The sequence below is a fragment of the Nyctereutes procyonoides genome, unplaced genomic scaffold, assembly GCF_905146905.1.
Source record: "Nyctereutes procyonoides isolate TBG_1078 unplaced genomic scaffold, NYPRO_anot_genome, whole genome shotgun sequence".
Lineage (NCBI taxonomy): Eukaryota > Metazoa > Chordata > Mammalia > Carnivora > Canidae > Nyctereutes > Nyctereutes procyonoides.
In genome coordinates, this window is record NW_026575041.1 from 1,053,135 (window position 1) to 1,079,552 (window position 26,418).

Genomic DNA, 26,418 nt, shown 5'->3' on the forward strand with positions numbered 1-26,418 from the left:
CAGTAGACTTTCTGTTTCCTCATCCTCTGGCTCTGGCAGGCAATGCTAATATTTCTCTATTAACCCCTGCTAAGGAGCCTGACACCGCTCCGTCCTGACAGAGCTGAGACCAATGGTATATGTCAGTTCTCTACTCCAGAGAATTCTAAGGCCAACCTTCTCAGCCCATAAACTCCTATGGAGCCTTCTTAGATTAGTATGCAGAGCTCAGCCCCAGCCTGCTCTTGACAATGATATTTAGAGGTGTATACAGGTTCTACCTCTTGGCATTTATAATTATGTCAGTGTCCTCAGGCTTTACCCAGTCTGCTTAGATCAAAGCAGGGCAGGTATATTGCATAATTCAGGGAATGCTATCCCTGTTGCATTCTATGTGAACAGAATCCTCAGAGTTTGCCAACACCATACACCTGTCCCCAGGGCAAGGGCCATATCTCACGTTCACACCATGGAAGGTGCTCAGTTCGACTGAATAGAGACATTTTGGTGGCACATTTGGAGGGGAATGTTACTCCTGTGTCTCACACAGAGGTTTCCAGAGCTCGGAGAACTCACTCACCCACATCAATGTAGCCAATGGGCACTACCCTCTCCAGCTGGAGTTCTACTTTCAGTTGCCCACTCTTGTCCTGAGGGCAGCTGAGCCAAGGTCCCCTTGGACTGTCTGGGTTCAGCAAGTTCTCCACAGGATACTTGGGATCCTATGTCAGAGAGAGACGGAGCAAATCAGAAACCTCACTGAACCAAAGCCAAGAAGGATGCCCGCAAAGGAGGGACCCCTACATTCTCGAACCTTACCAGGCATTTTAACATGGTAGAAGGAACACTACATGGTCCATAAAAATACAGTTATCACATGACAGGGGATTTACAGACCGTTTACCCCTCCTTTATTTACAAAACTACCTCATTTCATCCTCCTAACACTTTTTTTAAAAAAGATTTTATTTATTTATACACACACACACACACACACACACACAGAGAGAGAGAGGCAGAGGGAGAAGCAGGCTCCATGCAGGGAGCCTGATGTGGGACTCGATCCCAGGTCTCTGGGATCACATCTTGAGCCAAAGGCAGACGCTCAACCACTGAGCCACCCAGGCATCCCTTCTTGTAACACTTTAGTTTACTATTTAGTTTATTTAACAGTTTCTTAGTTAACAGATCGATAAGCTGAGCTTAGGTTCAGAAACTTACCCAAGGCCACAAAGCCAAATAACCAAAGTTAGAACACCTGTTTCTGAATCCAGAGCTCTTAACCACCACACTGCACTATTTCTTTCTTTTCATTTATAAAGCGCTTTCACAGACATCTATTTATCTTTAACCCTATGAGAAAAGAAAGGCCAGGATTTTTATTCTAAGTTTACAACTGATGGTTGGAAATAAAGTAATTCTTGGTTTGAATTCAAAATTAGTATTTTTTTGTGGAAAGGCCCTGAGCAAACTACTTTCTCTCTCTGCATCTAAGTTTCTTCATCCCTAAGTAAAGGGGAGGGAGATTATATTCATGGTTTTCAATTTTGTTTTAGCAATAAAATCCATCCTCTTAACTGAAAAAATACCCTAAAATGTGTGTGTGTGTGTGTGTGTGTGTGTGTGTGTATTTTCCACAAATAAAAACAAAGCTCTGGTTAAAACACAGGTTGGGGGGCCTAAAGACTGCCTGCATTTCCAGAACTGAGTGCCCACAGAGTATAGTTTGAAAACCTCAGTATTAGGTGGTAAGGAATGATCACTAGCATTTTATAAGGCTCAGTGTATGAAGAAAACCATTCCGGCTGATTATGTTGGTAAGAAGAATATGGGTAATATTTATTTTATTTCACTTAGGAGTTGACATAGTAGTTCTTAAAGAGTCTCTTAAAGGTCTTTCCAAAATAAGCGGGGATGTTTTTGATTGTCATAATGATCCTGCTATAAATGCAGACTTATGTCACCCAAAATGCCAAGGTACCCTCTGAGAAACATAAGGTAATAAAGGTGAGGAGTGGGAAGAAAGTGTAAATGGATAGAATTTTCTGACAACAGAGGAAAGGGTGGGAAAGGGTGGGAAGTCCCTAAGAATCACCACATTGGATCAATCCTGGGCCCAGGGCCCAGCATCTAGATCTAATTGGGATAATCGGGATTTCCAGAAAGTGAACTTCTAGGGAGGAGGCTGAGATCACCTTTGATGGTGGGGCTGATATCCTCACAGGTCAGAGATGACTCTGAGTGTTCTGGCCTGCTCTCAATGAGAGAGTAACTACCCTGGTACAGACCGTAGACCTATAGTTTTAGCAGTTCCCTTCCAACTAAGGGTGGAATCCTGACGTTTCCTTCTTTACCTTTTAATTCCTGGGAATGCTTCTTTTACCCATCCTGCATTGCTCTGGGAACAATCTGAGCACAAGACCTATGTGTCCTCCTTTGACTTTGGATCTCCAAAGAAGGGGCAATGTCTCTTCGATTAAACTGGGAGTTTCCTGAAAGTGCAGCCAAGTCTCCTTTTCTTGTCACTCCTTTCAGTCACCAAGAAAAAACTATGCCTGCTAATTAAGGTTACCTGAGAGGAAAATGATACCACGTGGCTAATCTTTACAGGAGCCATGGTAGGCCCAGCAGTTCTTCCAAGTACAAGGCAAAAATACTTTCTCCTAAGATTTCTTCCGTCACCACTTTGGCACTGCCTATGTTTTGGTTCTGTCAGCTTCCAGAAGAGAAAGAATCCTCACGTTACTCCTGAAGAAAAAAACATAAGAAAAACAAACTAGCCACGGCTGGTTCTCTGGTAATTTCTGCAGCAGTAAGACTGTTTCTGGTGCCCATGATGGACACTGGGCAGGGAACAGATCTGGCTCGGAGGTGAGATTCCAACAAACATGAAACAACTGGAATGCATTCACAGGGCAACAGAGTGGCAAGTACAAAATATGTTACTATGATAATAGTGGGTTAATATGTAGGTGAACTCCCAAAGGCATGAGTTGTGCCTTTAATCATTCACCTATATTATGCCACTAGAACCTAGTACATAGCAAAGATGCGACAAATGTTCAATTATATCTTAATTTTTTCTTCCCTTTAAAATCAACCTTCTTTTAAAAAGTAAAAAATAAAACAAAATCAATCTTAACTTTGTTTTTCATTGTTACTCCCCTATTAGGAATCACTTAATAAATATTAATGCAGCTTTGCCCCTCAAAGTATCTATAATGTAGAGCTCTACATTTTCTGCTTCATCTGCTCCTACTCCTTTCATCAGAGGATGTATTTTACCTCTCATTGTTTTATTTAATATTGAAAGCTCATGGGATCCCTGGGTGGCGCAGCGGTTTGGCGCCTGCCGTTGGCCCAGGGCGCGATCCTGGAGACCCGGGATCGAATCCCACGTCAGGCTCCCGGTGCATGGAGCCTGCTTCTCCCTCTGCCTATGTCTCTGACTCTCTCTTTCTCTCTGTGACTATCATAAAAAAATAAAATAAAATAAAATAAAAATATTGAAAGCTCATTATGGACATCTGCACTTTGTCTTTTGCCAAACTTCTTATGGAACATTTTAAATATATGCAAAAACATACATATTAGTATAATGGACTTTTACTCATCCATCACCTGGCTTCAACAATTCCTTGGGTAGAGGTGTTTTAAAGTTGCCTGAATGCCTCTAAGTGTGATCTCTCCCCAAATATATATTTTTACTTATTTATGATTTATTTATGATAGTCACACAGAGAGACAGAGAGGCAGAGACACAGGCAGAGGGAGAAGCAGGCTCCATGCACCGGGAGCCCGATGTGGGATTCTATCCCGGGTCTCCAGGACTGCGCCCTGGGCCAAAGGCAGGCGCCAAACCGCTGCGCCACCCAGGGATCCCAAAAACTAGATTCTTTTTTTTTTTTAAAGATTTTATTTTATTTATTCATAGAGACAGAGACACAGGCAGAGGAAGAAGCAGGCACCATACAGAGAGCCTGAGGTGGGACTCGATCCCAGGTCTCCAGGATCTCCAGGATCACCCCCTGCGGTGCAGGCGGCACTAAACCGCTGCACCACCGGGGCTGCCCTTCTCCCCAAATATTTATACCCTGCCGTTTTACCCTTGTTTGCTACCCATATGGCCCCTAAGAATGAGTCCATGATTCCTAATACATTTCTGGCCATAATGTTTGGTCTTCTTGCCTCCTTCCCTACTCCCTCAATCTCCAATTTCTTCCCCTCATCTCCAAGACTTTCTTCATTCCATTGTCTTTGCTTGAAATGTTCTTTCCCTTTTGCACTCGTCAAATCAAATGCATCTCTGATGCTCAAATATCATCTCCATCTCAACCAGCTCAATTGATATTTCCATCCTCTTGATTCTGTGTTACAATTATCTAGGTATATGTCTTTTTTAAAAGATTTTATTTATTCATGAGAGACACACAGAGAGAGGCAGAGACATAGGCAGAGAGAGAAGCAGATTCCATGTAGGAAGCCTGATGTGGGACTCGATCCTCGGACTCCAGATCACTTCCTGGGCCAAAGGGAGGCGTTTAACTGCTGAGCCACCCAGGCATCCCATTTTTTTTTTTAAAGATTTATTTACGAGAGAGAGAGAGAGAGAGAGAGAGAGAGAGAGAGAAAGAGAAAGAGAACAAGAGACCATAAGTAGGGGGAGTGGCAGAGGGAGAGGGAGAAGAAGGCTCTCTGCTGAGCAGGGAGCCCAATGTAGGGCTCGATCTCAGGACCCTGAGATTATGATCTGAGCCAAAGGCAGAAGTTTAATTGACTGAGCCACCCAGGTGCCCCATCTGAGTATATGTCTTATGTCCCTTGACCAACTGTAAGCTCTTAGAGGACAAGCTTCATGTCTAATTCATTTCTGTATCTTCAATATAAGAGGGAGAAACATATAGTTCCAGATTAGCAAATGTCTTCTGAATGAATGACCATAAAAATTGAGCTCCAAAGGGCCAGCAGTCATGGAGTGCTCATAGTGGGGTAGATTGCTATGACAGTGGAAACAGTGAAGGTCATCCAAAAGTCAAGCACTCTTCATAGGTCACATTCAATACGGTGCCACGGCTTCAAAGTGGGAAGAATGCAGAATGAGTCTCTAGGCCTTCAGATTAATTAGAGTTGATTATTCCCACTATAGGCACTCACTGAACTTCAACATTTTTTCTTACTCTAGGCACAAAAAGATGTATTGGATATATAAAAATAATAAATAAGATATGGTCTCTATTTTGGAGAAACTCCCAGCATACGTTTGTGACTTTTTTTCTAAGATTTTATTTATTTATTCATGAGAAACACACAGAGGAGAGAGAGAGAGGCAGAGACACAGGCAGAGGGAGAAGCAGGCTCCCTGCAGGGAGCCCAACATGGGACTTGATCCCAGGTCTCCAGGATCAGGCCCTGGGCTGAAGGCGGCACTAAACCACTGAGCATCCACTGGGATGCCTGTTTTTTTTTTTTTTTCCTTCTACATTTGTGATTTGATGTGAAAACTCCATCTCTCATCACTAACACAGATGACTGACTTGGCCAGCCCCCAAACTACACTCTAGGCTTGGGGACCCTGAAGCTGTCAATCTTGGATATTTTATTTAGTTAATATTTTAGTAGGTACCAGGCAGTGTATTGGTATAGAATACACAATGAGGAGTAAGATATATACAATCTTTTTCATGAGGAGCACAGTCTATCAAACTGCTTGCAGTTCTCCAAGATAAGTGCTTTCCAACCTCCTCACGCTTGTACATGCTGTAGTTCTTATTTTTTGGCAATGGCCTGTTTACCTCACTATGTAGAGAGCACCTTTAGGATGCAGATTTTTGTCATGTTCATCATCTCTCACACCTCGGGGAGATGCTGAAACACAGTAGGTACAAAAAGCCATTGAAAAGAGTAGTTTATTAAGTCAATATACTTCCAATCAGAATTTCAGCAGAAGATTCTGACAAACTCATCAACAAATAAACGGCCACAAATTCTAAAAGACAGACAAACAGATCCCAGAAACAGACACATATAAATGGGAATTTACCTGTTGATTGTAAGATAGAACAGAGTCATGAGTCTGTCAAAAAAAAGATGAGGTAGGGCAGCCCGTGTGGCTCAGTGGTTTAGTGCCACCTTCAGCCCAGGGCTTGATCCTGGAGACCTAGGATCGAGTCCCATGTCGGGCTCCCTGCATGGAGCCTGCTTCTCCCTCTGCCTGTGTCTCTGCCTCTCTCTCTCTCTCTGTGTCTCTCATGAATAAATAAATAAAATATTAAGAAAAAAGATGAGGTAATAAATGGTGTTCAGAAACTTGGTCCAGTGACGCCTGGGTGGCTCAGCAGTTATTTATTTATTTATTTGTTTATTTATTTATTTATTTATTTATTTAATTTATGATAGTCACACACACAGAGAGAGAGAGAGAGGCAGAGACACAGGCAGAGGGAGAAGCAGGCTCCATGCACCGGGAGCCCGACGTGGGATTCGATCCCGGGTCTCCAGGATCGCTCCCTGGGCCAAAGGCAGGCGCCAAACCGCTGCGCCACCCAGGGATCCTGGCTCAGCAGTTTAGTGTCTACCTTCAGCTCAGGGCGTGATCTGGGGGTCCCGGGATCGAGTCCCACATCGGGCTCCCTGCATGGAGCCTGCTTCTCCCTCTGCCTGTGTCTCTCTCTCTCTCTCTCTCTCTGTCTCTCATGAATAAATAAATAAAAATCTTTAAACAACAACAACAACAAAAAAAAACCCCCAAAACTTGGTCTACTTGTGAAGAAAAATACAAGTAGATCCCTACCTCATAACATATTTGAAAAATTATCCTCAAATGAATCAAAGATGGAAACATGAAAAATACTTTAAGGTAACAAAAACAAGATTAAAGTAGAAATGCCAGGAAGAAGATATCCACAACTCATAAAAACTTGGACAGTATTCAGAATGTATATTTTCAAATATTACAAATCAGTAAGAAAGGACTAAAGTCCAATAGAAAACTGGAAAGAAGATAGAAATACAATTCACGGGATCCCTGGGTGGCGCAGCAGTTTGGCGCCTGCCTTTGGCCCAGGGCGCGATCCTGGAGACCCAGGATCGAATCCCACGTCGGGCTCCCGGTGCGTGGAGCCTGCCTCTCCCTCTGCCTGTGTCTCTGCCTCTCTCTCTCTCTCTCTGTGACTATCATAAATAAATTAAAAAAAAATAATAAAAAAAAGAAATACAATTCACATAAGATCTGAATGACCAAGAATCCGTATTTAAAAAAAAAAAATCCTTATACTTCCTGGTAATAAAGAAACTGCAACTCCTTCTTCCTCTAAGACCATGAGACATATAAAATATTTCTAATAGCAAAAAACCATAAAATTCTAATGTCCATTAGTTGAAGAATGGATAAATGGGAATACGGGAATTACTATATATATTATATAATAGAATACTATCTGTTAAAAGACATGAATTAGACGTAAATATACATAAACATGGACAGTCTTCAAAAAATACAGCGAAAGGGTAAGTTACAGAGTGATATAGAAAACAGCACTTAGGTTCATCAAAAAACAAAATGAATACACTTACACTGTGAATACACAGAATTTTCCCCCATAGACTGGAAGCATATCCAGCTAATTGTGACAGTAGTTGTGTCTCGGAAAGATGAAAGGGTACTGGGTCTGAGAATCGAAGACACAGAGAAGTTCAACCTTATATAATATCTGTATTATTTTATCTTTTTAAAAAATGAGGACGCAAATTGATCATGATGTCAATAGTCAATTTGGGGTGATTGGGTATAAGGTGTTTACAATATTCTCTGCATTGTTTCACATAATAAGAACAATTCCCATTTTAAGTAAACAAGATGCCTGTAGATGGTGTAAATATTACCCTGTAACTTCTGGTTGTTCCTAAAACAAAGTTGACAGGCACCCTAGTGTGAGTCCACTGCTCATCCCTGGCACTATTCTCCCCCATAGATCCAGCTGGGATGCTCAGGGGTTAAGTGTGCAGGGGCCACAGGCTGTAAGTTGTTGTCCAGAAGTAAGGCTAACAAGGGGTTGGAAATGAGTTAGGAAGTTTAAGTCGGGGCGCAGCACAGAGAATACAGATGGGAGCTGGGGATGCAGGACGCGTAGTCGGAAAGAGTATCGAGATGTGTGAAGTGATCCTAGGGCGTGAGAGGCCAAGAAGCAGTTTGGGGCAGTGGAGGTCGCGCGAGGCTCTTCTCTAGCTTCGGGAGGCTAAGCCGCGCAGCACCCCCCCCCCCCAAAAAAGAGAAAAAACCTTGGAACACGCTGTTTTGTGCATTCCTGCTCCGCCACCCATTCTCGGCAACTTCCCTCCGCATCAACAGCCTCCCAAAGCCCCTCACCCGGGACAACGGACCTCGAAGAGCCACCGCAGCCTCAGATCGTGGACCACGAACCCATTCTCCCGCCAATTCGGCCCTCTGACCTCCGCCGTCTGACCTGGATCACGCCTCTGACGCCTCTCCAGGTCCAGGAAATTGTTCTGTGGCCTCAAGAAGCCGCTGTTTCTGAAAAATGACTCCCATCGAGGCAAGAAGACATTCGCTAACAGCAAGAAAAATACATTTCGTGTGTATCTATGTATGCTTTACGTCTATTTTTAAATGTATATTTTTAGGCATATATTATGCAAATTTTCACTCGCTGCAAGTCTTTCAGAGCTCGGAGCTTAAGCTTCCGGGTCAGATTCAATGCATTCTGGGAAACGTAGTCCTTGGCCTCCACGCTTCACTTCTTGGAGCTCAGAGTGAGGGAGCGTCGCGAAAGTTGACGATTTAGAGACCCTTCTCTTTGGCTGTCCAAAAGGGAGAATTGGTGAAATATTTGCACTGAAAATAATACAAACCCAATTTCTCATTTTCCAAGAACCCTCCTTCACGGAAGCTTGGAAGTGCACGGAAACCTTCCCTCCCTGACCTTTACGCAGTAGCAGGTAGACGGTCTCTTAGTCCCTCTCGGAGCTCCGCCTGTCTTGATGCCCCGCCCCCCTGCTGGAGCTCGAGCCGCCGATTGGCTAGGAACACTTGAGCGGCGGAAGCAGCTGGCTAGCGGGGGGACGAAGGGAGGGGGGAGAGTTGTGAAGATGGCGGCAGTGGTGGAGGTGGAGGTTGGAGGAGGTGCTGCCGGGGAACGGGAGCTAGATGAGGTAAGAAGAGTTCAGAGTCAAGGAGGGAAGAGGCTCAGCCTGAAATTGAAGGGAGGGGAGGAGAGTAAGGTCCTGGGGGAGGCGGGACCCTGAAAGGGAAGGAGCCAACTGGGGGGCGGGTGCGAGGAGAGTGAAATCAGAGGTACACTGGGCTCGGGGACTCAGAGGCGGTCACGGGGGTAGGAGACTTGCAGTAACCTCAAGGGTGGAGATGGAGGACAGGGAGAGAAGCCAGGGAGGGTGGGGGGGTTAAGATTTGAGATTATTAGCTGGGGGTCCTAGGGTGTGACTGAAGGGCTCAGAGGGAGCTTGAGTTGGAGGGGCGTGGACTTCTGTAAGGGAAGGCCGGGCTTTCGCCGTGGGAGAGTCGAGCCTGGATTTGGGGTGGGGGTTGGGGACGCGGACCGCGGGAGAGTGCTAGTCTACTAGTGTTATGGCGTTATTTTTATGTAAGAACTATTTTACCTATCCTTACACTCTAGGACTTTGTACATAATGTGCACTCAGTAAAGTTTTGGGCACTGAATGGATGAATGAATGGTTATATACCGGAATTCATTCACTCATTTGACAAACATTACATGCTGTCTTTGTGCTGAGTCCTGGGCTAAGTGCTAGGGATATAGGGGCCCTCCCATGGAACAGCCCATAGCCTAGCGGTGGGAGACCCACAAGGCAGACAAGTCATTGCATCAGCGGTATAATGGTGGCACTGAAAAGAGGGGACCAATTCATTTGGGGCTTCCCAGAGGAACTGAATCTTATGGGATAAATGATTCTCTACTTCTGGCGCCTTCTGGACGTATTAGTTCTTTGAAGGTGAGCTCCTTGAGGATGTATGTCCCCTTTTCCTGTTTAATGGGCGTTGAACAACTGATGTATTAAATTACCAGTGGCCCTTGAATCACTGGGAGGGAAAAGAGACCCTGAGTTTGAAAGGAATGAAGGGATGTCGCTGAGAAGTAAAGAGAAGGTGACAAAGGAAAGGGAGATGATTCTGAGGCCAAAGGTATATTCAGAACAAGGGGTGCTTGTGACTTTGCACAGGACAGTAGATGGACAGCACAGAGGGATGGGAGGAAAGGGATTGATTGCCAGGAGTGGAATCGAGGGGATCGCTGAGAGATCAGAATATTAGAGGTCTTGGTTTTGGGGATGGGTGACTGGGGAAGACTGGGGGTGAGGCTCAAAGAAAGGGAGTAGAAGTGGACTGGAGAAGTCAAGACTGTTGCTTCGTGGTGGGATGACTTAGTGGATTCGGTTTACCTGAGTGGGATGATTAAGGTGCCAGGATGAGACTGAGTAAGTGACAGGTGGTTAGAGCAGGGGGAGGTTTTTAAAGAAGCGCTTTAGACCCATACCTGCCAACCACTAGAGGTATTTGATATCGCTCAGTTGGTGACAGCGGGTGGCTGTGGACATGACCTCTAAGGCCCCTTCCAGCTTTAAGTTTCTGTGATTACAGTTGGCTGTGGTTCAGTGAGGTGTGTTTGAAAGTGCCCTGGAAAAAGTAAATATGGTATTAAAGTTATTACGTATGGTTTGTTAGTCATGAGCTTTCCTTTGAGGGAGGCTTATTTCGGTTATGTATATCAGGGTCTATTGGGATAGAGAGCAAAAGTACTGGGAGAGGAGAAAAGAAAAAGTCTTGATCTAAGACACTTTTGATTTTTGCTTCTTAGCTTTTCTTATGTTTTAAGAACTTAAGAGCTTCTAGTTGTGTAATATACTATGAGTATGTTATAGACTTATTAGAGTGTCATGCCTAGAAATCAGCTTTATATGTCACCACCAGCATCCGTCCCAGAAACTTCTATTAACTTGTCTTACTTACTGAGAAAGAATATAATCTGTCTGGAAATTCTATATGGACTAGTTCTATCTTTTGTGTGTCTGAGAAAATAACTCTGACAAGCAGGAACAGCCAGTTATCCCTTCAAGTTCCCTTCCCCCAAACAAACGAACAAACAAAAAACCAGGGGTCTGGTCTGGCGGACCTTAGTTTATGTGAGTTTCTATTAAAGTCTACCTAGCTGTTTCTTAGCAGCCTTAATTAGTGAAGAAGGTGAAATTCATCCTTATAATTTGTAATTATGGAGGTCTACTGTGTGTTATGCACTGGCAATTCAAAAGTAAGACAGGATCTTTACCCTAAGTTACAATGTGGGGAAGAGACACGCAAATAGCTCTATAGTGCTGGATAATTGTTATAATGGAACTGTGTAAAAAATTCAGTGGGGCAAGCACTTACGTCTGCTAGGGGGAGTCAGTGAAATCTTTCTGACAGAGGTGGGTTTTGAGCTGAAAAAATAAAGATTGGGTTTACAAAAAAGTGATTTGCATGTGGTGATAGAGTTGTCTTCCGGTAGCCCTTTTCTGTTTGATGGGGAGACTACCTTAAGGCACCGGATAAGGGTAGCGGGTAGCCTAACTAAGAGGAAGTTGGTACTTTTTGCCACTTCTTTGGAAAGATGGCACATGCTGTGGTTTTGTCTTCAGGATATTGTACTTGTGTTTTCCAATATCAGATGCTATTAGCATGATAAGTGGTCTGGAATAGCAGCCATCAGTTCATTCATTCCTTTCCTCTTTTGTCTTTTCATTATTTGCTTCTCTAGTAATTGAGGTGAAAAAGGCTTTGCTAAAATGCCTCTCTTGTTTTGGAGAGGTGTTTGGAAAAGAGGGTTTAGGAAAGGTTACAGTTTATTGAGTCCTTACCATAAACCAGCCCCTGTTTAAAATAATCTACTTGCATTATCTCATTCATTACTAATAGCAGCAGCCCTGTGAGTTAGATGGTATTTTTTTAAATTTTTATTTATTTATGATAGTCACAGAGAGAGAGAGAGAGGCAGGCTCCATGCACCGGGAGCCCGACGTGGGATTTGATCTCGGGTCTCCAGGATCGCGCCCTGGGCCAAAGGCAGGCGCCAAACCGCTGCGCCACCCAGGGATCCCCCGAGTTAGATGGTATTAACTGCATTTTATACATGAGAAGACTGAGGTTGCATAACTTTTCTAGGATTCTACTGTTTGTGAGTGGGGAGGTTCACATTCTAACCCAGGTCTGCCTGTGCTATCCTGAGCTTAGCCTGTGCTGTACTGAGCACCTTCGTTCCATTTCTCTATTATTTGTGCTGTGGGTAGGTAATTTTTAAAAAATTTATTATTCATGAGAGACACAGAGAGGCAGAGACATAGGCAGAGGGGGAAAGCAGGCTCCCTACAGGGAGTCCGATGCAGGACTTGATCCCAGGACCTGGGGATCATGACCTGAACCAAAGGCAAACGCTCAACCACTGAGCCACCCAGGCATCCCCTCTGGGTAGGTAATTTAAAACTGTATAGTCTTATGATCTCATGTGAAAATTGATACAGTACATTTCATAAGTGACTGTGATTCAAAAGAGCATTTTGAGCCTCACATTTGTGACAGTGATTTTATTAATATTCCCTATTTATAATTAGGGAAGTTGAGGTTCAGAGTATTTGAGAATGCTTAGGATCTTGCAACTACTAAGTGGTTTAAACCCATATATTTTTCCAGATTCCAAAGTATTTGTTTCCCCTCAGTTTAAAGGCCTAAACTGCAAACTCATCTTACCAAAGTAAACTACCCCTTTCTTTATATACAGAAGTTTCTCTTTAAAAAAAAAAAAAAGATTTTATTTACTTATTCATGAGAGACAGAAAGAGAGAGAGAGAGAGAGGCAGAGACATAAGCAGAGGGAGAAGCAGGCTCCCTGCAGGAAGCCTGATGTGGGACTTGATCCCACGACTCTGGGATCACACCCTGAGCCAAAGGCAGATGCTCAACCGCTGAGCCACCCAGGCGTCCCAATATATACAGAAGTTTCATCTCCAAAACATGAAGTAGCATTTCATTCCTGAGAGATATAAAGTAGGGATTGACAAAAGGAATGTTGTTTTTTCTATACAGGTCCTTTAATTTACTGAAAGCTTGATTCTGCTAACCCTCCTGGATGGGAGGAGTGATTAGTTTAGGGGTAGTTAGGGAGATGAGAGATGGGTCTAGCCAGCCTAGGCTAGGTATTAAACAGGATGTAATAACTGGTTAAACTCATTTCTTGGTCTCAACTTGCCAAACCACATGGCCCTGGAGGATGTTAGTAGGGTAAACCATTGTTATGAGATAGGTGGCCCAGAAGCAGACCCACTCCTGGAGCCAGTTAGCTCCTCCTGGAAGGTGTAGCTGGCCAACCTCAGAGAAAAATTGGAGACCTCATTTTGGCACAGAGAGTTGGCTTGGGATCTAAGGTAGAAAAAGCATGTCAACATCCAATCAGGGCCAGCCTGCCTGTCTGGCCAGTGCCTGTGAATTCTGGATGTGTCTACTCTCAATGCTTGTTCATCTGCCAGAATGATGTTATATCATGCAGATCAGTGAGTAGTTTGCAGCTCAAGTTCAAAGCAAGTATCCCAGTCTACAACTAACTTGAGGTATTGTTGCCTCAAGTATGTAATTTACCTCATCTGGGCCCTATTTTATTCTTGTTAAAAGAGGAGATTGGACTAGATTGGTGGTTTTTAAACCTTTATTTAGCCATACCTATTTTCTTTTTTAAGATTTTATTTATTTATTCATGATAGTCAGAGAGAGGCAGAGACACAGGCAGAGGGGGAAGCAGGCTCCATGCAGGGAACCCGACGTGGGATTCGATCCCGGATCTCCAGGATCGCGCCCTGGGCCACAGGCAGGCGCCAAACCACTGCGCCACCCAGGGATCCCAGCCATACCTATTTTCAAGAAGAATCTTGATTTGAAGCCTTGGGGTCCTTGAAGAGACTCAGAACCCCTTGTATATCTTAAGACACACTTTGATAATCAAGGTGCTATCTGTGACTGCCCCTGATTGGATGACCCTACCGTTTGTTCCTTCAGCTGCCTTCCCCCATACTCCTAGCCCAGGCCTACCAAGGATTATTTTGTCTGTCTTCCCCACCAAACTCTTAGATGAGAGAGGAAAGCCCAAGTCTATCTTGCTCATTGTTGTAGTTCTTTCCCTCAGCATGCTGCCTGCCATACAACAGGCAGCCACTAAGTGTTGTATAATTATTATTTTTGAGTAATAGTAATAATAGCTACCAGTTAGTATTTGTAATATGCCAGCTCCTCTGCTCAGTAGTACGTGGTTTTTTATTGAATGTTTACAATATCTCTATGAGAATTGAACTGTTGGACTGAATCATGGTTGTTTTTTTTGAGATTCAATGTTTTTTAATTTAATTTTTATTTTTTTAAAGATTTTATTTATTCATGACAGACACAGAGAGAGAGAGAGAGAGAGGCAGAGACCCAGGCAGAGGGAGAAGCAGGCTCCATGCAGGGAGCCCGATGTGGGACTCGATCTGGGTCTCCAGGATCAGGCCCTGGGCTAAAGGCGGTGCTAAACTGCTGAGCCACTTGGGCTGCCCAAGATTAAATTTATTATTTATTAATTTATTTATTTTTAAAGATTTATTTATTTTATATATATATGTATATATGTATATATATATGTATATATATATGTATATATATATGTATAAGAGAGAGAGAGAGGCAGAGACACAGGAGGGGGGAGAAGCAGGCTCCATGCCCGGAACCTGATGCGGGACTCAATCCTGGGACTCCAGGATCGCGCCCTGGGCCAAAGGCAGGCGCCAAACCGCTGAGCCACCCAGGGATCCCCAAGATTCAAATTTATTTGAGAGTAAACATAAGTAGGGAGGGAGAGGGGCAGATGGAGAGGGAAAGACAGACTCGCTGCTGAGTAGGGAGCTCTATGCAGGCTCTATCCCAGGATCCGGGAGATCGTGACCTGAGCTGAAGGCAGACACTTAACTGACTGAGCCACACGGGGACCCCTGGACTAAATCATGTTTAAAACTCTTTCTGGTTCTAACATACTGTGCACCATGTTTCTGGTTACTGTCAGGTCTTTGTCGGTGTTGTCCTGTCTGCCTAGAATGTCTTTCCTTTCTCTCTGTGTGTTTCCAAATCCACCTGTACTTAAGGTTCTAGCCCAAGGCTGATAACTTGACTTCTAGAAGTATTCTGATCTACACTGATGTCTTCTTTCCTTGCCTTTGATGGTTTTTTTTCTGTGTTCATTTATAAATTTATCAACTTTTTCGGAAACACCTTTTGTGTGCCAGGCACTATGCTATGCTTGAGGATACCAAAATGGAGAAGGCGTGATAATTGCCTTCACGGAGTTCATGGACTCGCATGAGAAGAGAAAGACTGATAAAAAAACATGTCACAGGTGCTGTGCTAGGCAGTAGGTATGGTAGGTAAATCAACGAGGAAGTGGCAATTCATGTCCTATCTCCTCTTCCCTGCTAGACTGATAAACCCCTAGCAGCATGGCAGTAGAAATCCCTTGCTTCCTTAAAGTAGTAATCATAGCTTTGTTTTGTTGTGTTTTTTTTTTTCCCCCTCCTGTGGGTCTCTCCCTATAGACACTTGATATATGTTCCTTGTTTCCAGGGGTTTTCTTCTCTAGAGATTTTTGACCAAAACCAAGATCTTATTGAGGGATTGAGGCATGTGTGACTGAAGTTTAATCTTGGATATCTGACCATTTATCTTTGGACTGTGTTTAAGGCATATAAAATGAATAATAGCATAGTGTAGTAAGAAAAAAAGCATAGTAAACAATACACTTGGGCTCTAGACTAGGAATAGCAGATTTGTTTTACCTCAGACACAGCTGAATGATAATAGATGCTTAGAAGGCTGTGTTGAGGAAGATTCTGAGACCAGGGCTCAGCAGGTGGGTGTCAAAGGCAAAATAAGATACTTAGTGTTAGGTCCTGTGCCAACTGTTTAAGTACATTATCTAATTTAACATCAAAACCTTACCGTAGCTACTATTATGGTTATCCCCATCCTAAAGATGCAGAAACTGAGGTATAGAGAATTTAAGTAACTTGTCCAGTGTTATACAGCTAGCTATGTGACAGAGCTAGTGTTCAAATCCAAGATGACTCCAGCACCTGCGATCCTAACCACTCTGGGTGGTGTGAGTACTGTATACTTCTAATTTTGTCCTACATTGGATATTTCTACTACTTAAGTATGTGACGTCATTTACAGAGATAATTTGGGGTCATGTATTTGTGTGTCTCCCATGAGATTAGGTTCTCCTTGAAAGCCCTGTCCATCCTTATATCCATGGTGCCTGGCAAAGAGTATGATTCAATAAATGCATGAAGATATGAATTCATAAAAGATTTCAACCTCTCTGTACCTCACTTCTCCATCTGTAAAATGACAGGTTTGGACTTAGATGATGTTTTAGAGATCTCTTGCAACTTTGCAAGTCCTGGATCCCAGTATTTTACCTGGCCTGTTTCCTACAGTTCCTATCAGGTATTCAGGTACTATTTTATTTCTATCAGGTAAATACTAGTGAATGACAGAGTGAGTGAAAGTATAATTATTGTGTTTTTGGTTTTGTTTTAAGATTATTTATTTGGGGGAGAGAGTGAGCATGCGTGCGTGCGTGAGCATACAAACAGTAGGGAGGAACAGAGAGAGAAGCCGACTCCCTTCCCTGCTGAGCAGGCAGCCCAATGCAGGGCTTGATTCCAGGACCCCAGGATCATGGCCCATGTGAAAGGCAGATGCCAAACCTACTGAGCCACCCTGGCACCCCATATATAATTATTGTTAATAATCTATGCTAATAATATTAAGTTGAGAGAAGAAAAAATGGTAATAGGGAAGTTGTAGACAAAAAGGCCCACATTTAACCCTTGACTTTTTAATGCAGAGAGTCTCATACTTGGGCAGATACCCTGTCTGCAGACAGTGTATCCCATTTGGTTTCCCATTCACCTATCCCCAGCTCACTCTTGCTTTTTGCAAGTCACTTCTTGATTAGGCTTATATCTTAATAACTCATCTATTTCCAGAAGGAATTTAGATTGTCATCTGGTCAATAAAATGGGATAGGAGAGAGAGAGGAAAAGATGAAGAGGAACGTTCTAACTCCTTGAATGCAGAGACTGTCTTTCTCTTTACATTCCTCAGTGACTTACCTACCCACTGCTTGGCACATAGCAGACATCAATATATTTATTAAATAAATGATATGGGCACCTGGGTGGCTCTTGATATCAGTTCAGGTCTTATTCTCAGGGTTATGAGTTCAAGCCCTGTGTTGGGCTCCATGTTGGACTTGGGGCCTACTTAAAAGAAAAAAGATGTCATAATTAAGAATGTTTGTAGGTGTGGGTTATGTTCAGGAAAAGGTAAGTATTGACTTGATAGCAAAGGTTACCTGATGTGGGGATCCCTAGGTGGCTCAGCGGTTTAGGGCCTGCCTTCGGCCCAGGGCATGATCCTGGAGTTCTGGGATCGAGTCCTGCAACAGGCTCCCTGCATGGAGCCTGCTTCTCCCTCTGCCTGTGTCTCTGCCTCTCTCTCTCTCTCTCTGTCTTTCATGAATAAATAAATAAAATCTAAAAAAAAAAAAAAGGTTAACTGACGCATAACCGTCTGTTCTGGAAATAGCACAATACCACCTGATAGCATTTGCTTACAAACTGCTTATGAAGCATTTCCATTTGTAATTAATGCCATATTGCTCCTTACCAGTGAGTCACAGACACAGAATCTGAGGACTTGCTCTCTGCCCCATAGTACTGGATATAGATTTCTGTCGGCACTTACCATGTTATATTGTTTGTCTCCCCCATTGGGCAATAAACTTCTGGAAGGGACAGCCATAATATTTTTCATCTCTATATTCCTAGCACCTAATCTCTCACAGTGGCTAGCATAGAGTAGATATTCAAATGTTTTCTGAGTTTGAATCTTAAATCTAGTCCATCATCCTTGTCAAATATCTTCAGCAAGTGATCAATCCCAGTCTATGTTTAAAACCCTCTAATAGGGAGCTTTTCTCCTGTTTTCTTTTTTTTCTTTTAAATATTTTATTTATTCATGAGAGACACAGAAAGAAAGAGAAGCAGAGACACAGGCAGAGGGAGGAGCAGGCTCCATGCAGGGAGCCCGATGCAGGACTCGGTTCCGGGACCCCAGGACCATGCCCTGGGCTGAAGACAGGCACCAAACCGTTGAGCCACCCACGGATCCCCTTTTCTCCTGTTTTCATCCTGTTCCCTCTTTGAATACCTCTGTTGCAGTATTCTTCAAATTGGGCTAGAATTTTTATTTCTGTAGCTTCAACTTTTTAGTACTTGTTCCTTTTCCCAGATCCTGCTTCTCTGCATCTTTGACTCATGGAAGCACATACAAGCACAGGCACTGCCAGAGGATGCCTCTGGGGTGTGTAGGTTCAATCCGGGGTGGGGGTGGGGCTATTTGTCCTGAAAGCCTACTCCATGAAAGCCAACCCAAGATAATCCATCTGGTGTCATTCCTTATCTCCACTTTATTTGTATTTTCCCTTCTTGGAGTAGTTTGTTATCTTTTTGCTCCTCAGAGGAAAATCTGTAGGTAAACATAAACTCATTAGTTCTCTCTAAAGTACAGCTTTCCCAAGGGGATGCTGAGTTATGGTCATGGGGCTTTTGTCCCTGAGCAACTAGGGAGAAACGGTGGGGAAAGAAGCAGGGAACTGAAGGCAGAGAGCATAAAGCATAAGCCTGCCAAGGTTTGTGTTCCCTCTGTTTTCCTTCCCCTTTTCCAATAGGATATTCTCAATAACTTAATGTGTCTGTTACTTAAGAGGACTCTAATGACATTTTACTCCCCATTGCCTATAGGCTTGAGCCTCAGCTTTTCTTGAATCTGTCAGCACCCGGCAGAAACAGTTTTTCTCCTTCTATTCTAATGATAACAATAGCTAACTTTTTTAGTGCATACTATGTACCAGGCACTATATAGTAAGCATTTTACATGGCATTAGCTCTTTTAATTCTATTTTAATGCTATTATGTTAATTTCTAGGTGAGAAAAACCAAGGCACAGCTAAGTAATTTTAATTTACTCAAGATTGCATAGGTTGTAAGTGGAGGTAGGATTTGAACCTGGCCATAGGACTCTATGATCTCTATTGCTGGCGTCTCCATAACATGGACTCACTATTTTCAAACTTCACTACATCTTTATTGAGTGTTTAATTATGCCAGATACTTTGTTCGGTCTTGGGAATTCATAAATGGATAATGAGACTATCTGCTCCAAAAGAGTTAATGGTCTAGTGGGAAAAGGAACCCATCAACTGATAATGACAGTATGTGTAATGAGTAGAGTTATACAAGGTGCCACAGGTACATGGATGGAGTGCATACATATATTTGGGAGAGTTAGGGAAGACTTCAGAGAGTATATGACATTGGGCTAATTCTTAAAGGAGAGGTAAAAGTTTACCATATGAATAGGAGGCCAGTTGACACCAAGGTGAGTAAAATCATATATGTGAAGATATGGAGGCAAAGAATCTCTAATCCTTTTTTTTTTTAAACTGTTGAGCCTTTTTTTTTAAATTTTTATTTATTTATGATAGTCACACACACACACACACACAGAGAGAGAGAGAGAGAGAGAGAGAGAGAGAGAGAGAGGCAGAGACATAGGCATAGGGAGAAGCAGGCTCCATGCACTGGGAGCCCGACGTGGGATTCGATCCCGGGTCTCCAGGATCGCGCCCTGGGCCAAAGGCAGGCGCCAAACCGCTGCGCCACCCAGGGATCCCTTGAGCAGACTATTCTTCACTACTAAAACATTTATTGATAACTGCTTGTTTTGTTCAAGGCACTGTGTTAGGCAATTGGGTTGAGAGAAAGGATGCTAGATCATGTTTGTAGCTTTCAAGGAGCTTACAGTTCTGTTAGAAAATAGGACATAGGAGCTTACAGTTCTGTTAGAAAATAGGACATAGGGCGTTTAGCACCGCCTTCAGCCCAGGGCCTGGGTCCTGGAGACCCGGGATCAAGTGCCATGTTGAGCTCCCTGCATGGAGCATGCTTCTCTCTCTGCCTGTGTCTCTGCCTCTTTCTCTCTCCTCTCTGTGTTTCTCATGAATAAATAAATAAAATCTTAGAAAAAAAAAAAAAGAAAATAGGACATGTAGTTCAGTTAGAAAGGTGGTGGCTATAATTATAAAATAAGAGGTCCTAATTACCTTAACAGTAGAAAAAGCAAAGTACTATTGGGGAAGTAAATCCCTTCTCATTGATAGAATTAGGGAAGACTTCATGGAGAGGGAGACTTCTGAGCTGGACCTTAATGGATGATTTAAATATCACTAGAGAGAGAACATCAGGAATAAAGCTCCCAAGTAAATGTGAAAAAGAAGGATGTATTTGGAGATCATCAAGTAAGGGAGGACTAAGTGCTAGATCTAGAAACATAGGTTGGGACCAACACGAGGTTGATTTTTTTTTTTTAATTTTATTTAATTTTATTTTTTTTACGAGGTTGATTTTGAATGCCACGCTGAGGAGTTAAGATTTGTTTACTCATTGCTTCAGTCATCAGTTATTGAGTGCTTATATATGCTGCAAATACTGTGCAGGGAGCACAAAGATGAAAACCTGGCTCCTACTCTCAGGGGGCTAATAGTCATGTGAAGATAGACATGGAAACAAATAATTGTGGTATAGTGTAAATGGGTGTCATACTGTGGTGACCCAAAGGAGGGACTGATTAACTAACTCTGCTTAGCGGAATCATTAAAGACTAAGCAGAGAAGGTTCTTAGTTCTTGAGAATTAAATTTGAGTCCAATAGATAAAGTCTATGAGATAGGAATAGTGGTCCAGCAAAATGAAAAGCTATGCAAAGGCTTCCAGGCATTAAACAACATAGAATATTCTAGGAACTGAAATAATTTGTATATAACTGAAGTATAGGCTAAATGTAGGGGGATAGCAGTGATAAACGATCTGAACACGTTAGATCAATGTTAGATCATTCTAAGGAATGATGAAGTCTGATAGAAATGTAGAAGTTATTTTTGGAGGGATCAGGTTGAGAAAAGAAGAAATTAGTTGGGAGTACTTCAGTAGCTAAAACATAATGAGGGTCTGAGCAAAAGCAAAGGCAGTGAAGGTGAGAAAAAGTGAGCAGCTATAAAAAATACTAGTGCTTCCACTTATTTTTTGTGCTTTCTGTACCTTTCCTTTAATCCACTCACATATTCATCAAGCATTTATTAAATATGTAATCTGTATTGCTCGTTCAATCTTTCTTTCTTCAAATACTTGTGCGTTCAATAGACAGGCATTTTTCTTGGTCCCAGTAACTCTGCAATGAACAAAAAAACCAAGGTCGTTGCTCTTGTGAAGTTTACTTTCTAATGGGGGCATGCAGAACAAAATAACTGCAAATGATGATAAGTCCTCTGAAGAAGGTAGGGTGATATGATGGAGAACAACTAGGAAAGGTTATGAAAAGCCTCTAAGAAAAAAAAAAAGAAAAGCCTCTAAGGTGATATTTGAACCAACACCTGAATGAAGAAGACCTAGGAATTTGAAGATTTGGAAACAGACATGTGTCACATGGAGGGAGAAGTACAAATCAGTGGGAATGAGTTAGACACATCTGGGGACCAAAGTGAAAGCCAGTGTGTCTGAATCAAGGAAAATAGTACCAATGAGGTCAGGGAATTTTGGCAGAGCCATATCTGTTAAGGTCTCATAGATGCCACTAAACATGTTGAATTTTATTGAGTGTACAATGAATAGAGTTTGGATGGTTTGAAAGATGAAAGTGAGGTGAGCTGGTGTGCATTTTTTTAAAGATTTATTTATTTATCTTAGACTACATGAGTGAATGCAGAGGAGGAGCAGAGAGGGAGAGGAAGAGAATCTCAAGCAGAGCCCAAGACTGGACTGGATCTCTAGACCCTGAGATCCTAACCTGAGACCAGTGCTTAACCAACTGAGCCACCCAGACTTCCCTGCTGGTTTGCGTTAAAAAATACCTTTCTGGCTGCTTTGAGAAGAATGAATTGTAGAAGGACATTCAAGGAGAACAGTTAGGAGACTTGCAGTAGTTCACTTGAGAGATGATAGCATTGGAGGTAGGATAGCAGAGATGATGGGGAAAAGTGGATGAATTTAGAATATGTTTTGAAGTAGAGCCTACAGAACTTGCTTGTGGACTGGATACTAGGTATAAGGGAGATACTCAAGCTTGACTTTCAGATTTTGGAGACTTCTTTTGCTTTGACTTGACTAATTGGCAATACCATGCAAATAGAAGGGATCAGGGGAGAAGTTTTAGGGGGAGGGGAGAGGAAATATGAAAAATTGTTTGGCCATTCTATGTGACTTCATCTCCACTGTTTGTTCAAAGGAGAATTAGTCTCTATTTCCAAAGCATGTGCTTTATTTCTAGTGCTATGTGTGAAGTATGGAGGGGATGCTGAATGATTAAGGCATTATCCTTGTCGTCAAAGCTGTAAAATGTTAAGTAACATCCATCTAACATTTATTGAACACATATGGTGTACCAGATTACAGGCCAGTTCTTTGGGCCTGTAATTTTTTTTTTTAAGATTTTATGTATTTATTTGAGAGAACACACATGAGAGCATGAGCAGAGAGGGGGCAAAGGGAGAGAGAATCCCAAGCAGACTTTGTGCAGACCCTGAGATCATGATCTTAGCCAAAATCGAGTAAGATGCTCAACTCTAGTTGAGCTAGTTCTTTGAAACACAAAAGTGAATAAGATTCAGATGATCCTCAGACCCACTTCACATCCAGTAAGATTGCTGAATGGGGGACGATATTTGCAAATTATATATCTGATGAGGAACTTTCATTCAGAATATATAAAGAATTCTTACAGCTCAGCAAGAGAAAGATAGATAATCTGGTAAAGACTGGACAGATGATCTGAATTTGACTTTTTTTCCCAAGAAAATATACAAATGGCTAGTAAGCGCATGAAAAGATTTTAAACTTTATTAGCCATCAGAGAAATGCAAATCAAAACCACAGTGAGATACCACTTCATACCCACTATGATACTATAATAACAAAATAAGTGTTGCCAAGGAGGTGGAGAAAATGGAACCCTCATAGGCTGCTAGTGGAAATGTAAAGTGATGCAGCTGCTGTGGGAAATGATTTGGTGATTTCTCAAAAGGTTAAACATAGAGGTACCATATGACCTAGTAATTCCACTCCTAAGATAGATACTTGAGAAATAAAAACATGTGTACACACAAAAGCTTATGCATAAATGTTCACGGCAATATTATTCATAATAGCCCCAAAGTAGAAACAACACAAATGTCTATCAACTGATAAATGAATAAATAAAACATATAGCCACACAATGGAACATTACTTGGCAAGAAAAAAGAGTGACCTACTGATACACGTTAGAACATGGATGATCCTTGAAAAAACATAGTGTCTGAAAGAAGCCAGTCAAAAAAACTGCAGTTTGTATTTCATGTATTTGAAAGGTCCATGAGACACCTGGGTGGCTTAGCAGTTAAGCATCTGCCTTCAGCTCAGGGTGTGATCCTGGAGTCCTGGGATCAAGGCCCACATTGGGCTCCCTGCATGGAGCCTGCTTCTCCTTTTACCTATGTCTCTGCCTCTCTCTGTGTGTCTCTTATGAATAAATAAATTAAATCTTTAAAAAAAAAAAAAGGTCCAGAAAAGACAAATCTGTAGAGATATAAAGTAGACTAGTAGTTGATCAGGTCTGAGGGTATGAATGGGGTGTTGGCAAATGAGAATGAGGTTTGTTTTTAAAGTGATGGAAATTATTTAAGATAAGATGATTGTACAACTCTGTAAATATGTGAACAATCATTCAGTGGTCCACCTAAAATAGATGCTGTGCCTCAAGAAAGCTTTTTAAAAAAGATTCTTGACCTCAAGATGATTAGAATCTAGTTATGGAAATAGACTCAGAGACAAGTATAAAAACTAATAAATGTAACTTTGGAGATATGTGTAAATTGCAAATTTCTGCAGAAGAGAGAGGAATCACTCCACCTGAGGAGATCTACCAGACCCTAAGCATCTTCAGAGTGAGAGCTGTTATTTATCATTGTATCCCCAGTCTAGAACTTACCATATGTTTGTTCATCTAACAGTTGTTGAATAGATGTGTGAATGAGTAACAGTGGAGAATGTCTCATAAAGGAGGTGATAGAAATGAACTAAGTGATGAAGGGGAGGAAAGAATTCTAGGGAGAGAAGATGGCATGGGGCAAAGCACTAAGCGATAAAAGGAAGGGCATGTTAGAATGATAGGTGGTTCTCTCTGGCTGGAGTGTAGGCCATTTGGTGGAGAGTAGTGAGGTAAGTATCTGGTTGAACCAGATTATGAAGTACCTTGTGTATCATACAAAGAAGTTTGGGATTTAACCCAAAGGCAATAGAAAGTTATCAAAGTCTAAGTAGAGGGGATCCCTATGTGGCTCAGCGGTTTAGCACCTGCCTTCGGCCCAGAGCATGATCCTGGAGTCCTGGGATCAAGTCCCACATCGGGCTCCCTGCATGGAGCCTGCTTCTCCCTCTGCCTGTGTCTCTGCCTCTCTCTCTCTCTCTGTGTGTCTCTCATGAATGAATGAATAAATAAAATAAAATAAAAAGTATTATGTATGGCAGATTTGAATACTAAAAAAAATTGATTAAAAAAGAAAAAAACAAAGTCTAAGTAGAGGGTGATGAGGACAATTTTGTGTCTGATAAAGAGAAGTGTGGTTGCTGTCATATATGAATCTGTTCTGGCAAGATTAGATTCAGGGAGATCACCTGGGATGTCACTGCAGTACTCTAGTAGGAGAGAGCAAGGGATAAAGTCTGAACTAAAGAGTTGTGGCAATGAAAAATTCAAGGAAGATTCCATAGGTGGGTAGATGCGATTAGCAGATGAATAGTCCAAACTCTAAAGGAGTTCACACAAAGGATCGTTTTGCTCTGAAAAGGTTTCTGCAAGAGGTGGCACCTGGATTGGATCTTATTGGTAAAAAGGTATAGAGTGCATGGGAGGCTGGAGTGCACGTAGGAGAAAGTAAGAGAGGGCCAGGTGGGGAAGAAGCTAGTCTGAAAAGTAGGAATTTGATGGGAAAGGACTTGAAGAATCAAAGAATGTTAGGCGCCCCCAAATTTGATAATTGTTGAGTGGGGAAAAGGTCATTAAGTTATTCCTTCTACTTTTATATATATTTGAAACTTTTCATTAAAATGCTTCCCAACTCAGCTGACCTGGAGAATAAGCTGGCCTGGAGGACGGGTTGGCCTTGCCAACTCAGCTGGCCTGGCTTTCTGATGATGGTAGGGGAGGTGGTGTGATGGACAGGCAGCAGCCATAGCAGTTGTTACCACCAGTATCTACTTTCACTTTCCTGCTCAAAGTGTGCTGTCTATATCAGGTCTCCTTACAGTTTGGCCAAGCAGATCCAACGTCTGTGTGATTCCCAGCTGATTCATGAAGTCTTTTTTTAAAAGCGAGGTGGTTGCACTTTGATTTATTGGCCTTGAAATCTTGGCAAGGCTACGGAGTTGAAGAAGCATGTGAATGAGAGGAGAATGGAGAGTTACAAATATGGAGAGCCTGTGAACCTTTGTACTTGTTATCCTAATCACCCAGTGGACCAGAGCATCTGTCCCCACAGGATAGAAGAGGCAGCCAGCCTGTTGTGCTGTATTCCTACCAGGTCCAGGAACTAGCTAATCTCTTTCTTTGGGCTTACATAGTATTTTGTTTTAATGTCATACTATTTTATGTTTAATAGTTTGTTGTGTCCTGTTTCCTCCCCTTCCCTGCCCCCTACCAACGTGAGTACCTCACCACAAAGGTTGGGTTTATTCATCTCTAATTTTTGTGAAAGAATGAAGTCTCTAGCTGCATGGTTGATCAGTCCCTGATTTGGAAGGATCAGTTGGGACCTCTGAAATTCCAGCTTGCCTGGTAGATGGGGTTCAGGAGTTTAGGGCCCTTTGTAGTTAGCAGGTACTTGAAGCTAGTACAAGAGGCCATCCTCTGACTGATTAATATTCCTGATGCATGCCTGTGGTAGTCACTTGGTGAAGTTTCATTCATTTAATTTGGTAGCATCCTGTTAAATCACACCTTACCATATTGAAGGCATTTTGTTTTTAATTCTATGGTAACTAAGGAAACTGGCAGTTTGGAAAGCCATGGTATTACAGTTGACTCCAAAGCTTTGGAGTTAGACAGATTTGGTGTGAATTATTACAGTATTTTAGCTTTAAAGGACATTGAAAATTACTTAAGCCACCCCCTCATTTTATATATGGGGAAATTGAGGCATAGAGGAAGTTCCCTGTTCATTGATATATAACAATTAAATAGCTA

The 26,418-nt window shown here is 42.3% G+C and overlaps 2 protein-coding genes across 2 annotated transcripts in view; one reads left to right on the top strand and one right to left on the bottom strand.

Annotated features, from left to right (window-relative positions):
- XNDC1N (XRCC1 N-terminal domain containing 1, N-terminal like) overlaps positions 1–8,903 on the bottom strand; it is a 40,150-nt gene extending 31,247 nt beyond the window's left edge. Inside the window, 4 exon segments of the mRNA XM_055320713.1 lie at positions 560–701; positions 2,552–2,727; positions 7,552–7,646; positions 8,359–8,903. Coding sequence (XP_055176688.1) covers positions 560–701; positions 2,552–2,596 — 187 coding nt within the window. The 5' untranslated portion in view covers positions 2,597–2,727; positions 7,552–7,646; positions 8,359–8,903.
- A 172-nt stretch (positions 8,904–9,075) lies between these two features.
- RNF121 (ring finger protein 121) overlaps positions 9,076–26,418 on the top strand; it is an 83,107-nt gene continuing 65,764 nt past the window's right edge. Inside the window, exon 1 of the mRNA XM_055320609.1 lies at positions 9,076–9,147. Within this exon, the coding sequence (XP_055176584.1) occupies positions 9,085–9,147 (63 nt within the window). The 5' untranslated portion in view covers positions 9,076–9,084. The remainder of the gene's footprint in view (positions 9,148–26,418) is intronic.